Consider the following 15,434-nt stretch of genomic DNA (forward strand, 5'->3'; position numbering starts at 1 on the left):
CTAGGCGCGCGGGCTTCAGTAGTTGTGGCACGTGGGCTCAGTAGTTGTGGCTTACGGGCTCTAGAGCGCAGACTCAGTAGTTGTGGCACATGGGCTTAGTTGCTCCGCAGCATGTGGGATCTTCCCGGGCCAGGGATTGAACCCATGTCCCCTGCATCCTCCGGTGGATTCTTAACCACTGCGCCACCAGGGAAGCCCCTTCCCCATTTTAGATATGAGGAAAATGGAGGTTGAAGATGTAACTTATCTAAATTCACACAACTTGTTAGTGGCATTTCAACCCAAATCTGTACAACTACAAGGCCTATACTCTTTCCACTATACTAACTTAATCTGTTTTAATATTGCAAAATGAAAATGATGTTTCATAGCCATTTTCTGTGTTGCTAGAGTTCATGTTTGTAAAGTATATTGAATAGTTTAGAGAAAATTGATACATTAGTTTAAAAAATTATTTGGGGGACTTCCTTGGTGAAGCACTCTTAAGTCACCTGTTCTGATGATGCATGAACTAAGCTGTAAATTATTCTGTCTTTGGTGATTTTCCACAGAAGTCTGACATATGAAATGAGTTGAGAGCTTCCTTTTGTAGTAGAGAGATTTTTGTGATCCACAGAAAGCTTTTCCAAAGTGGGAACTGGAGGGATTGCAACTTTAAACCCAACTTTATCTATTTGTGAAAAGAAATTAGCATAAAATTTGTAAGTAATACCTAATGCATTTTAACAGCAATTTCAACTTCCTCCTTTTCAACTACTCATTGGAGTTCTTTTATCAGATGGGAACCAGATCAAAATTCCCTTTTCCTGCGCATCCTAACAGGCACTAGTGCCTTCTCTATATGTTTTGCACTGTGCGAGGCTCTCAGAGGAATCAAAAAGATCTATGCTGTCTAGAAGATCTCCCAGAGATCTTTAGCAGAAGTACAAAGTCAGCCTAGTTTTGGGGTCTTTAGGACTCCTCTGAACAAAATTAATGCATTCTGGACCTTTCCTCACCAAGATGCCTTGGACTGCTCCATCTAAGTTCTGGGTCTTCGTTGGGGGGTGTAACATTGTATTTGCTGTCTAATGGAAAAGAACAAACCATGACAAATCTCTGAGTGTCAAGTGTGAGAGTGGAGCACAGTTAATAAGGAGATCCTTTGTCTCTGAGTATTCCAAGTGGGAATCTAAGCCATTATGTCAGAAATATTACCTCCAAATTAGTCCTTAGCCTTCTACATTGGCTTTTCCTGGTGGTGAGAGGAGGAACATGTGTGTCAGAAACTGCTTGGGTTGCTTGTTTAAGAGGTACTTTGCAGGGGCTCCCATCCCAGACCTACTGAATCAGACTCTCTGGGGACTCTCTCCTCTGCATTTTTACCAGGTACAGCCCAGGTACTTATTTGTGTTAAACACTGAGACCACTGTCTGTATGCAAGTTAATCTTTTAGTAAGACACTGTAAGTAGTTTGGGAGAGAAATAGCTTCCTGTCTCAGCCATAGTGTGTGCACATATAACCAAAAGAACTTAACAGAGATGTTCAAAGTGGCAAAGCTGCTGGTTTTTCTAAATCCCTGAAGCTGTTTGAATTGTTGGGATGATTTTTTTTTGAGGCCTGTTTCTTTTTTCCCTTCCTTCTTCTTGGTGGGAAGAGGTATGTAGTAACTGAATCGGAGTCCTTTAAAATTTGTTGTAACTTTCAAAAGTTTTAAAATCTCAGACCTTTGAGAATTTGAAGGATTTATTTTAACATATGACCTGCTAGTGACCTTACTTTTTTATGTTGGCCACACCCTTTCTTCAACATTTCAGAATTGCAAATCATGGAGATACTTGCTTTTGGTGCTTCTTGGAAAAAAAAATAACAGAATTTGAGCCAAACCTAGGCTTTTTTACCCCACCACGTACCTCCACGGAGATAACATGTGCACTCTTTATGGAATAATATCTATGCAGTGGGTCCTATAACATGAAAAGCATCCAAGATAATAAAGGAATCAGAGTTATCTATTCAGATCAATACAACTCAGTATTTATAAGAACTTTACTCTGCCGTTTTCAAGGAAAAAAAAGCTACATGCATACTGGGATGCTTTATTTCATAATTTCCATCCTTATTTAAAATGGGGATTGTGTTGTCCTGTCCTCTCTTTCTCTGCTCATGCTACTTGAAGTAACCATAAATTAAAAATTTTTTGAAACAATAGGCCCCTAAGTATTTTCTAGGAGTTATTTTTAGACATTATGTGTTACAAATAGCATTGTTATAAAGTATCCTTCCATAAACCTTCCCTATAAAAGGTGGGAAGTTTAAAAGTTGTGCTTCTCACCCAAGTGTCCATTGGCAGATGAATGGATAAAGATGTGGCATATATATACAATGGAATATTACTCGGCCATAAAAAGAAACGAAATTGTGTTATTTGTAGTGAGATGGATGGACCTAGAGACTGACATACAGAGTGAAGTAAGTTAGAATGAGGAAAACAAATACCGTATGCTAACACATATATATGGAATCTAAAAAAAAAAAAAAAAGGTTCTGAAGAACCTGGGGGCAGGACAGGAATAAAGATGCAGACGTAGAGAATGGACTTGAGGGGGGAAGGGTAAGTTGGGACGAAGTGAGAGAGTGGCATGGACATATATACACTACCAAACGTAAAATAGATAGCTAGTGGGAAGCAGCCGCATAGCACAGGGAGGTCAGCTCGGTGCTTTGTGACCACCTAGATGGGTGGGATACGGAGGGTGGGAGGGAGACGCAAGAGGGAGGAGATATGGGGATACATGTGTATGTATAGCTGATTCACTTTGTTATAAAGCAGAAACTAACACACCATTATAAAGCAATTATACTTCAATAAAGATGTTAAAAAAATAAAAAATAAAAGTTGTGCTTCTCATTGATAAAGTCTTTTTACATTAGAGCAGAGTTGGAAGTCTAGGATGAACTTGTGAGAAGTGTTGGGGTTAACTTGTGAAGTTTTAAATTTGTGTCATAATGTTGCATCTAGCCTGATGTAACTCATCTGCCAATTTCACTTGATTTTCTTTTAGAAGTAGTGCAGGGAAAATTGAGTCCCATGGGAGCTTTAACAGAGAGGCTTTCAGGAAAAATTCAAAACCTATCTTTCAACACTGGTTCTCTTGATGTACTTATTTGCTCCCTAGACCATAAGTTCCCCAAGGGCAAAGATTGTTTTTTTGTTTTTTTTAATCTTTCAACAAATGTGTTAGACAGTGCGAGGCAATAGGGCTATTGGGTGAACAAAATCAAAGCAGTCTCTACCCTCAAGGAGCTTAGGGGATGGGGGGCAAAGGGAGGGACAGGGTCAGGCATTGCTCAGAGAATCATTTCCTTACACTTGCGTTACAGGCTATGAAGGAAGAGGAAGGATGCTGTGAGAGTTTGACCAGGGACTCTATGCTCGCCTGATGGGAGTGACATTTAAACTGAGATCTGGAATATGGGTTAGGGATAAGGAGATAGGAGACTGAAGAGTACAGGGACGTGTGAGTGTTCATGGTTGAGGGACCAAAATGTACAAAAGCATTGAGGCAGGACGGACCTAGCACCCTCATGAAACTGAAGGAATCAGAGTAACTGGGACATCACTAGTTGGAGGGAGAGTGGTACAAATGAAGCTGCAGAAGTAGTCTGTTTGGACCCTTTGAGGATGGAAAAGCCAGTTTAGTGAATCACAGCCAGTGTTAAAAATAAAAACGAAATTGAATCAAATAGAAAAAAAAATCATATGTCAGACCTAGTAAAGATAAGTATTGTTTCATAAAACTTGTGTTTCACATATATGCATGTATGTACATACTGGGTCATAAGGTATAATTTATCTTTCTGTGGGCGGGGTTAAAAAGATGTTTAAGCCACTGGCAGGTCCAGGTTGGCAATAGTAAGGACTGTGGACTTTATTCTGAGGGTAATGAGAAACCACCGAAGGACTTTAAGCTGAAAGAGGTGTTCCAACTTGTCTTTTGAAAAGTTTTCCCAGGCTGCTATGTGGAGAGTAATCTGGAGAAGGGACACTAGTTAGATGGCAGATAAGGGAGTCCAGGTGAGAGATGGTGGAGAGCATAAGTTCCACTAGAATGGAAGCTCCAAGAGGGCAAGGCTGTTTGTTCAGTGTAGTATCCCTGCATCTAGAACAGTGCCTGGCCTGCAGCATATACCTTGTCAGTATTTGTTGAATGAATGCCTGACTTGGACTGGTGTAGTTATAGAGATGACAGAAAGTGGATTAATTGGACATAATATTCAAGCTATAAAACTGAGTGGATTTGATGACTGGTTGGATGTTAGGGGTGAGGAAGAGGAGATTCTGGCATGAGATGGGGAACCCTGGAGGAAGATCAGGTTTAAAGGTGAAGAGCATGTGTTCAGTCTTGTATGTGTAGAGATTAAAGTTGTCTATGAGATACTCAAGTGGAGACATTTAAGTACATAGTTGAAAATAATGCCTGCCTGACACAGAGTAGACAATTAATAAATCTTTGTTGAATAAGCAAATGCTGCTTGACATATCCACGGTAGAAAGTTAGATTCTAACTTTTCTGATTATAGTAGTATTACTTGGAGGTAAAGGGACACTGTAAGATTGGGAGTTCTTGCTTTAGCCCCTCTGCTGTAATACTGATACCTGTTCTATAAGGCATGGAAAGTGCATTAGTTGGAAAGTGTATTAGAAGAGGGATCCAAGTAGAAACAAGTAACAGTAGTAGAATTTAAAAAAACATTTTAATGTACGTTTTATTTTGAATGTGTTGAAAACTGGTTTTATTTTATCAATTCTATGACATTGTGGGCATTTATGTAGCTCAGTATTTTATCTATAATTATAATCACTTTGCTAGAAATTGGAAAGGGAAGTTGCCACATTTCATGCCAGTCATGTGAAATGTAAAGGAATGTTACACTGTCACTTTGGAATTACTACTTCAGAAGGGTTTTCGTGTGTATGTTCATTGTTTTGGTTTGTTTTCTTTTGTTTTTTTTTTAATGATAAAAATAGTACATACTTGTTGAAACAGTTCCAGCGAAACAAAAATACCTCCCTGTTCCACAAATGTATATGCACGCAATGGCTCTGTTCCTTACTCCTGAAAAATAACCAGTGTCCACTGTTGGAATGATGTTCTTCAATCAAAAATTTTGATATGAAAGAAATAATAGAAAATAATGTCTCAGATTTAAACCTCTATGAATTACTACTCTTTTCTTAGCTTCTCTCAAGTCCTCCCACTTCTCTCTGTCCCTGTGGCTTCTTACCTTGTCCAGGTCACCATCTACTCTGATGACCCTGCTGTGGACTCCTCTCCGCACTTCCTCCCTGGCCCTGTAATCTGTTCCTCTGTCAGTCAGAGTGCTATTTTAAAAACCCTCAGAGTATGGTTACTTCCCTGCTTAAAACCATTTGATGGCTCCCCACTGCCTTCAAGTAAAATTCATTTTCCTGATCCTGCTGTATAAACCTGGGAATGATGTGGTTTCTTCTTACCTTTAACCTGCCTCATTCCATCACCACCCCCCACCCCCTGTCCCCTTGCCTATGAAGCTCTAGTCACCCTGGTTCCCTTTTAGTTCTTTGGTTAAGCCAAGCTATTGCCAATTTCAGGGCCTTATCTATTCTTTTTTTAATATATAAATTTATTTATTTATGTATTTATTTTTGGCTGTGTTGGGTCTTCATTGCTGCATGAGGGCTTTCTCTAGTTGCGGCGAGCGAGGGCTACTCTTCCTTGCGGTGCGTGGGCTTCTGATTGTGGTGGCTTCTTTTGTGGAGCGTGGGCTCTAGGCACGCAGGCTTCAGTAGCGGCATGCGGGATCAGTAGTTGTGGCTCACGGGCTCTAGAGCACAGGCTCAGTAGTTGTGGCTCGCGGGCTTAGTTGCTCCGCGGCATGTGGGATCTTCCCGGACCAGGGATCGAACCCATGTCTCCTGCATTGGCAGGTGGACTCTTAACCACTAGAGAAGTCCAGGGCCTTATCTATTCTATCTGAAGACTTCTATCCAGAAGACTGCACCCCTGTGTCTTCCCCCCATTTCTAGTCTCAGCCTAAATACCATTGCCTCAGAGAAGCCTTCCCCCAATCACCCTATTGCAGATAGGTTCCCCACTCACTTTGATTCACTTCCTTCTTAGCACTTATCACTAAATATACTTGTTTCTTTACCTGTTTATTGTCTGTCTCCCTCTCTTGACTTTATTTATTTATTTTTAAATTTTTATTGGAGTATAATTGATTTACAATGTGTTAGTTTCAGGTTAGTACAGCAAAGTGAATCAGTTATACATACACCCCATTACTTGATTTTAAATTCTGTGAGGTCAAGGACCATGTATCTCCTATTCCTGGCTTTCTACCCACAGCTTGGTATATAGTAGGTGCTGGTAGCAGGGGAACTATCTGTCCCGCTTGCCAGGAACTGAGTTTCCCAGAATTCAGGACTTTCAGTGCTAAAACCAGGACAGTCCTAAGCAAACCAAGATATTTGGTCACCCTAGATGGTAGTAATCACTTGCATTAGTTGTATTTGTGGAATGAATATGTGAAAAAGAGTTCAGCATGCTAATTAGCTATAAAAAAACCTCTGAGGTTTATTCATTTGGGCTTTTATTCTCCTTTTCTGGGGTGCAGAATCTGTATCCCACTTTTGTGTGATCATGGGAGGCTTGATTAAAGAGATGAGATTTAATTTCCTTTTAAGTAAGTAATTTCCTTTAAATAAGTTGCTTTATTACAGATTGATCCCGACATGGCATTGCAAAAATACACTGTGAATGATGGGGTGGGGGAATTAAATCCTAAGGTTTATGAGTCTTCACATATTGATGGATTAGAATTCTAATTTTAACCAGAATAATACTATTTTAATAAATATTACCTTAGTGCAATTAGACTTGCAATTTGGCTGTCTAGTTTATTGTTAAATATGGTTTTCAAGCAATGTTAATGAAACTGCTCTAGAAGCCAGATGTGGCATCCTACACAGTCATACCTATAGTGTGTTAGGCATTGGCATTACTCTCAGCAGATCTTTAATTCAGCTTAAGTTTGATAAACCATGTGGGCACCCCACAAAGCCATTCCATCCTAGAGGAATGCTGAGATAAGTAGGGGAGGTTTTCACTGGATGTGATGAAATACAGGGAGGATGGTGAGAGAGAACCACTGGACACACAGTCATCTCAACCAGTGTGGCACAGTGAAGAGGGCTAGCAGGAGAGAGCTGCAGAAGGACCTACGCCCTGTGCATGAATCAGTTTTAGACTGGCTTTTTTGAGTATTGGTGCTGGATAAATCAACCACTACAGGTAACAAATCTGATCATCTCTTCATGTGTGGAGTGTTGGCAAGACCTTTCTGTTGCACATTAGTGTGTCCAGCTGTATTTATGAGCCCTCAGAATATAAAGGACTTGGGCTTCCCTGGTGGCACAGTGGTTAAGAATCCGCCTGCCAGTGCAGGGGACACGGGTTCAAGCCCTGGTCCGAGAAGGTCCCACATGCCACGGAGCAACTAAGCCTTTGCGCCACAGCTACTGAGGCTGCGCTCTAGAGCCCGCGAGCCGCAACTACTGAAGCCCGCGTGCCTAGAGCCCGTGCTGCGCAACAAGAGAAGCCACTTCAATGAGAAGCCCGTGTACCACAAGGAAGAGCAGCCCCTGCTCGCGGCAGCTAGAGAAAGCCCACACACAGCAATGAAGACCCAACACAGCCAAAAATAATAAATAGATAATTTTATTTATTTAAAAAAAAAGAATATAAAGGACTTAACTGTGAAGAGTAGCCTTGCCATGAGTTCCCCCAGTAACTTCCTATACAATTCTCAGCTTGTGGAAAGGGTATCTTTCACATTTTTTAAGAAGAACGTCTTTGCTGTCTCTATACTATTGTTAATATGGTATTTAATGTAGTAGAAGAAGAAGGACTGTGCCTGTCAGATGCAGTTGTTTGCTGATGGAGAGATATTTTTTACGTTTTTAGTATAAAGTGGAATCTCTTTAACAGGAAGGCGATACTAACACATTAACACTTTAGTTACTTTTAATGGATATCTACTGCTTATAATATATCTACTGCTTGTTTCAGGAAAGGATTTGATTGCTAGCATATCCAAGTCCCTGTTATAATGAGTTGGTATTAAAACAGAATTCTAGTGCATTTGTGAACCTCAAAGGGTCAGGAAGTACACTACCTACCAGAAGTCTTTTTAATTTTTATAAATTTGCATGAAGGTAATGTGGAAAAAAGATAATAGTAAAGGTCGTACACAAATCACCATATAACCCAGCAGTACCACTCCTAGGTATTTATCCAAGTGAAATAAAAACTAATGTTTACACAAAAACCTGTACATGAACAAATAACTGCCCCAAGATGGAAACAACCCAAATGTTTTTCAACTGGCATATGGATAAAGTGTGGTGTGTCCACACAATGGAATACTACTTTACAATAAAAAGAAACAAACTGCTGATACCTTTCCAATCTCAAATGCATTATGCTAAGTAAGGAAACCAAATTCAAAGGACTACACACTATATGATTCCATTTATGTGATATTTTACCATAGGCAGATCTGTAGAGACAGAAAACAGGTATGTGATTGCCAGGGGATGGAGGGAGAGAGATGAAGAGCACTTACTTCCTGAAAAGGCTTCAGATCATAAACACTCTACTTTTTCATACCAAAATGGTAACTACTATTGACCAGTGCAAATTACAGCAAAATTTGGGGGGATGATGGAACTGTCCTATATCTTGATTGTGTGAGTGGTTCAACTGTATGTATTTGTCAAACTCATAGAACCATCCATAAGAAAGGATAAAAGGTACTGTATGTAAATTACACCCTCAAGTTTTTAAAAGACTGTAAACACACAAACATTGCTGTAATTTGCATTTGGTCAATAGCAGTTACCGTTTTGATGTGGAAAAAGTAGAGTGTTCTTATGATCTGAAGTCTTTTCAGGAAGTTAGCATGCTAGCTCTGTCTAAAGAGATGAGAAGAGTAACATTTCGTTACTGCTTATGAAGAAGAGATGGTGTCAGCTGTTAATCTGAGAAGGTCATTTTCTCATTCTGGCCAAGGAGGGTATACTCCTAAAATAGAAAGAGACTGGAAGAAGAAAACATATTTTATAGCAGTCTGTTTTTAAAAAATTTGTCTTGGCACTTAACCTATAATTGTATAGCACCAACATCATCAAGGAATAATACTACTAGTATTTATTAGTTATATTTTTCTCTCTTTTGGCCCAAGGGGAAAATGTAAACCATGATTGAAATAGGAGCTAGGATTTTATCTGCCCTCGTTTGAATCCTGGTTCTCTCATGTACTAGCTGTATTACCTTGGGTGAGTTACTTAACCTCTCCTGCTCCTTAGTTTCTTTATCTTTAAATGGGGAAGATAACAATACTTACCTTAAGGCGGTTGTGAAGATTAAATGTTAGATGCTTAGAAAAGTACCTGGCATCTAGTAAGTACAATATAATTTTGGGCTGGTATTGATATTAGCAGAAAGCAAGAATCAGAGTGAGTATCCTTTTGTTGTGTTTTTGAGTGACTGGACTGAGTTGGGGAGAAGTAGCAGGAGCGGGAAACCATGTGAGAGAGCAAATCCTGGTTGTAGCCATGTCTTACTAAATGGCGTATCTCTTCTCCTTTAAGCTCCCTTAAATCACCAGGACAAGGCAGAGGTGGTGAATGGGAATATTGGGGTTGTCAAATTGGGATTCCCATGTAGAGGCCAGCATACTTACTGCTTGACCCTGGGTTCAGCACCAGAAATATACTTTTTTTTTTTTCCTGGTTTAGGCATCCAAAATAAAAAATGACCTCAGAAATTTGTAGTTTGTCAGCTTATTCAGAACAGCCCCACAAATGCCAATTTTACCATGAATTATATATAATAAGAGGGTGCTCAGAGTATTAGCTATACCAATAAGAACAAGGAGCAAATTACCTTTGTAGACATGGTTCTTATCATATCAATTGCTGAGAATCAGTACTTCTGTAACTTACAGAGGAAATTCGGGGGTAGCCTCCAGTTTAGTTTTCTAGTCACTTTTCCATCTCAGACATACATTTCCCATTACGAGTGAGGGAACAGATTTTTTTTGGCTGTGCCGTGCAGCTTGTGGGATCCTCGTTCCCTGACCAGGGATCGAACCCGGGCCCCCTACAATGAAAGATCAGAGTCCTAACCACTGAACAGCCAGGGAATTCCAGACTTTGAAAGCATTTCTTTAGCACTTAGGAGTGCTGGCAGTTGGTCTGTTCATGTGACCAAAGTTCCCATTGATGATGTTCTTCAAGTGAAACCACAGAGAAGTAGAAGAGATCTAGAGAAGGTGGGCATTTTATTATTTTTGGATATATTTTCTCTGTGAACAAAACTCACATGGCTACTTTTGCCCTCTCAGGAGCTCTTGTCCCTGGCAAAGCGGAAACGAAGTGACTCTGAAGAGAAGGAGCCGCCTGTTAGTCAGCCTGCAGCCTCCTCAGACTCGGAGACGTCTAACAGTGATGATGAGGTGGGTGTGGAGGGCTAGGCCTCTGGGACTAATGAGTGTTTGAGGGTCCTGAGTTGGTGACTCCTGGCAGCCTCTTTTCCTTAAACTGAGACCTTCCTGCCTAAGATCTATGAGAACTTCTTGGGAAAAGAAAATTGTGTATGGAAAGCTCTCGCATTGTGATGTTCTTTGTACTGCTAGTTACCTAGTGGGTACCTCTGCGGTGCATTCGAGGCCATTTTTAGTCTTTTATTTTCAGCCCTTTTGCAGAGGGAGCACAACTTGTTAGTCACCATCTCTTTTATTTTTTGTCACCTTTTTAATCCCACTTTTATGTTAGAAAAGAAAGTCTATCAGTAATGCCTGATAAAGTATTAGTGAGAAATACTTTAGCAAGGTAAGAAGCTTTCTTTGGGTAGATGGAATCAACATCTCTCAGAGTAGTGGCATTAGCCTTTAATGAGAAACGTCCAGCTGTTCATTGTTTAAGCCAAGGTGACTTTCCCAAACTGCTGCCCACCACCAAACAAGGCCCTGAAAGATCCAGAACTTTAATGGAAGAGAGAGAGATTAGGGCAAAGGTCTTTGAAGCACTCCTACATGTTCCTCATTTGATTTAAAATACTTTTTTTCCCTTAGTAATTTCCTGGGGGGAGGCTGGATATCATCTTTCTGTTTAATCTCTTACCCTGCAGTCTAGGAAAATATTTTTAACAGTGCACTGACAGTATTTTGTTTTAAAGTTCCTCTAAAATAAAAAATGTTTTTTATTATAATGAAATTTAGTTAACAGCTAGAACAGTATTTACCAGTGCCCTGCATATGCAAATTAGGAACGATTGCATTCTGATTGACTGTACTGATATTCTCTTAATCTTAAATAATTCAACAGACCTAAAATTGCTTTGATAGCAAGAGGTAGTGAATGTGCGAGTTTTATTCTTTTGTTTCGTTTATTTTTCATGGAGGTACTATAATTCCTCTAAAATTGATAAAGTAACCCAATCTGCTTAGAAAAACAGTGGATTTTATGAAATAATTTGCTTTGTTTTGTTTTTCTATTTTAAAAAAATGCAAAGATAATATAGGAAAATCTTGAAATAATTCCCTTTCCCACTATTCCTACATCAACTCCTTTCATTTTCCATGTTTCAGAAGTCAGCTGCTGTGGGATATTAAGTTTGAATCTGTGTTGTGTTTGGAATACCCTGTAACATGTTTATTGTCTTTGCACTTCCTTGAGATACAATCAATAACTATCCTTTGAGCATTTTGTTTTCCATATTCCTTTCATTAAGTCACTCCTGAGTATGCAGTTGCTGTAGGGATTCGCTTCATCCTTTTGAGCTGCTTCTACCAGAAGGTCAAAGTATGTATCAACTCCACAGCATTAGAGAAGCCCAAAACTTGTGCTAGGGTAGATCCAGCATCCATAAAAATGTTTACAGCTTAGGATTCCCTTTGTCACTTGCAGCTACTTAACCAAGTCTGAGAGTCTTCACCTTAGAATGCTACCAGCTACTTATGTACTTACTGGAGAAAAAGCTGACAGGCAAGCTGTACCCTGTCTAGTGGGGATTGAGAGTTTGCGTAACTTTCCTCCCAAGGTTCTGAGCTCTTGCTGCTGCCTCCCCGTCCCAGCCCCCTGGCCCACTGGCTTCTGGCAGCTCTACTCTAGTCCCTCCTCACCCTGCACTGGGAATAGCAGTCTCTATAGCATGGCCATTCTGAAAAGAGCCTGTTTTTTTGGTCTGCATTATCACTTTCTGGCCCAGGCTACTAGCTTAAGCACAGAGCACCCCAAAGTTAGGGTAAATACTTCATTATTTTGGACAATTAAGAAAATCTTTTTTTAAAAAATCCTACCAGCCACTAGAGAAATCAGTGGTATTGTAAACTCAGATTTGTGGCTGCCATAGAGGTATTTTAGAGTGGGTAGGGGACTTCTGAGAGATCCTTAGAATACAGTGTTTGAGACAGAGGCTCTTGTTTTTTTTTTCTCTCTCATAATGAATATTCATACATCTTTGTAGGTGAAACCCATATACTGAAATAATTTGCTATGTTTTCTAGTTTCTGCTATGGCTTTAATATCCTTGTTACCTACGAACTAGCCTTTTAGAAATTTGGTTGTTAAAATGTCAGTTCTCAGTCAGATGGAGCCTGCTTGTACTAGAAGCTACTCTGGAGTTTTTTTCAAATACACCTCCCAACCCTTTTCCCCTCCCACGTGACTCTTGTTTATTGTCATTCATGATGATGAATACAGGTAGAAAGAAGTATGTTGTTCTCCTCAGATTTGCTAGGACAGAAAACTAGTCAGGAACAACCGATTTAGGAGGTTAATGGGTAGTTTGTTTTAAGGAGAGACATACACTGACTTTAGAGCAAGAAGATACCTAGTTAATTGTTGGGGGTGGGGAGGGGGACACAGAAGTTATGAAAGTTTCCTATCCAGAAAAAAGTGGGTGCATTGGTTATTAAGTGTAAGGCCCAATTAGGGGGAATTCCTTGGTGGTCCAGTGGTTAGGACTCTGCGCTTTCATTGCCAAGGGCCCGGGTTCAGTCCTTGGTCAGGGAGCTAACATCCACAAGCTGTGCGGCGTGGCAAAAAAAAAAAAAAAAAAAAAAAAAAAAAAAAGGTTCAATTAAGGAGAGAATAGTAGATATCTTGTGTATTATTTTTGATGAGTGAATTATTCTCAGTCATATCTTAGGCACATGAGAAGTAGAACTCTTCCTGTAAGGTTTACATTGACCAAGCCTGGGAAATTGGAAAGCACAACCTCAGTGGTAGGTTCTAATGCTGTGGTGTGGCATTTTGGTGGTGTCACTTCCTGTCCCTGAAAGCATTTGGTAATAGAAGCACCACCAAGGGTGCAGACAGGAGTGGCCGGGAAGAAAAATAACAGGGTTGGGAGGAGGGGAGCTAGCAGTGCTCATTCATGAGATTTAAAGTTTAAAAAAAAAATGCCCAAAACAAAAAAGTCCATTTGTTAGGAGGAACAGAGTCCTAAATCGGGTACTTCAGAGTCCTTTTGAGAAACATGGTGAATCTCGTGGAAACAGATAGCTGCACCTAGATAAGAAATAGGAATAAAGCCTAGGTTTTCCCTTGTTACCAGTAAAAATCATGTTATCAATAGATACCAAGAAAACCCTTTATTTGTTGTTCAAAATTGAATATAACTACATTAGACAAAGTAAGGAAACAGCTGAATTATGTTCTATTGCCCTGTGCCTGAGCGAGAATGATTATTTTAAAAAGCTTCATGTACAGTCCTGTTTTCAACATTTTTGAGAAATAAAAACATTTGGCCCAGCCGTGTAGTTCAGCACTTGTCACCTGTTTTTTCTTTCCCAGAACTTCCTGGATACATTTTACGCTCCAGTTTACTACCTCTTCAGAGACTTTGGCCTCTTCTTGCTTTTCCCCCATTCCATTTTTTTCTACTTTCTTTCTTTCTGAAGCGTCTTCTCTTTCTCTCTTACCCCATTTAATCTTTTGAGCGCTCCCACTTTGATCTAGTTGCGCTCCTATTCCCACTATTATTGCTTGTTGGCTCCAATATTTTTATTAATAGAACATTTTGAAAAAGATACAACTTTTAATTAAAATTCATTTAGTAATAATTTTTCCAGGAAGTCAGCCTAGATACCCAAGAGCATTTTGTTGTTGCTTTACCATGCAGATAATACATAATCAGCACATACTGATAAAGGCCTTCACTGCTAAGCTAATATTTTCCTGTGTGTATATTCATTTAGTAAGGTTTTCATACACACAATACCTCTGGAAAAAGATGTTCCATATAGATGAATTATCCCAATACTAAAACTAAACTTTTGAAAGTTTAAAATATAAAACCACTATATTTGAAAAATTTTTTGATAGATCTTATTATATATAGTTTTTTAACTGATTTAGTCATGATTATGAATGACAGTTCTTATACTGTGAAATAGTGACTTCCAAAATACCAAGCTCTGTGGTGCTGGTTTTTATCTTTCCTTTCTCCCCCAGTACCGAAGGTAAGCAGTGGCCATTGTTCTCATCTCCTAGTAATCTGCTCTACTTCCATCTTCCTGTGTCTCTGATCTGCTCTGGGGTCAGGAAACCAGGGGACCCCATAGAGTTCAGGTTGGAATACTCTGCTTTAGTACTTGAATTTAACAATAGCTATTTGAATTTCTCATAAGCATTTTTTAAAAATAAATTTATGTATGTATATATGTATTTATTTATGGCTGTGTTGGGTCTTTGTTGCTGCACACGGGCTTTATCTAGTTGTGGCGAACGCGGGCTACTCTTTGTTGCAGTGCGCAGGCTTCTCATTGCAGTGGCATCTCTTGTTGAGGAGCACAGGCTCTAGGCGCCTGGGCTTCAGTAGTTGTGGCACACGGGCTTCAGTAGTTGTGGCTCGCAGGCGCAGTAGTTGTGGCTTGCAGGCTCTAGAGCTCAGGCTCAGTAGTTGTGGCGCACGGGCTTAGTTGCTCTGCAGAATGTGGGATCTTCCTGGACCTGGGCTCGAACCCGTGTCCCCTGCACTGGCAGGCAGATTCTTTTTTTTTTTTTTTTTTTGTGGTACGCGGGCCTCTCACTGTTGTGGCCTCTCCCGTTGCGGAGCACAGGCTCCGGATGCGCAGGCTCAGCGGCCATGGCTCACGGGCCCAGCCGCTCCGCGGCATGTGGGATCTTCCCGGACCAGGGCACGAACCCGTGTCCCCTGCATCGGCAGGCAGGCTCTCAACCACTGCGCCACCAGGGATTAACCACTGCTCCACCAGGGAAGTCCCTCTTTTTTTTTTTTTAGCATGCTTCTGGGTTCTTGGCTATGTAGATTACAGTAGCACCTCATTTATCTAGATACCTAAAATCTCATCACAAGAAAAATAAAGTGATTTTCATGTA

At 40.2% G+C, this 15,434-nt stretch overlaps 1 protein-coding gene across 1 annotated transcript in view; it reads left to right on the forward strand.

Annotated features, from left to right (window-relative positions):
- Window positions 1-15,434, forward strand: part of RTF1 (RTF1 homolog, Paf1/RNA polymerase II complex component) — a 48,145-nt gene that overhangs the window by 2,903 nt on the left and 29,808 nt on the right. The window contains exon 2 of the mRNA XM_060096642.1: window positions 10,433-10,543. Coding sequence (XP_059952625.1) covers window positions 10,433-10,543 — 111 coding nt within the window. The remainder of the gene's footprint in view (window positions 1-10,432; window positions 10,544-15,434) is intronic.

The sequence above is a fragment of the Mesoplodon densirostris genome, chromosome 4 (genome assembly GCF_025265405.1).
Source record: "Mesoplodon densirostris isolate mMesDen1 chromosome 4, mMesDen1 primary haplotype, whole genome shotgun sequence".
Taxonomy (NCBI): domain Eukaryota; kingdom Metazoa; phylum Chordata; class Mammalia; order Artiodactyla; family Ziphiidae; genus Mesoplodon; species Mesoplodon densirostris.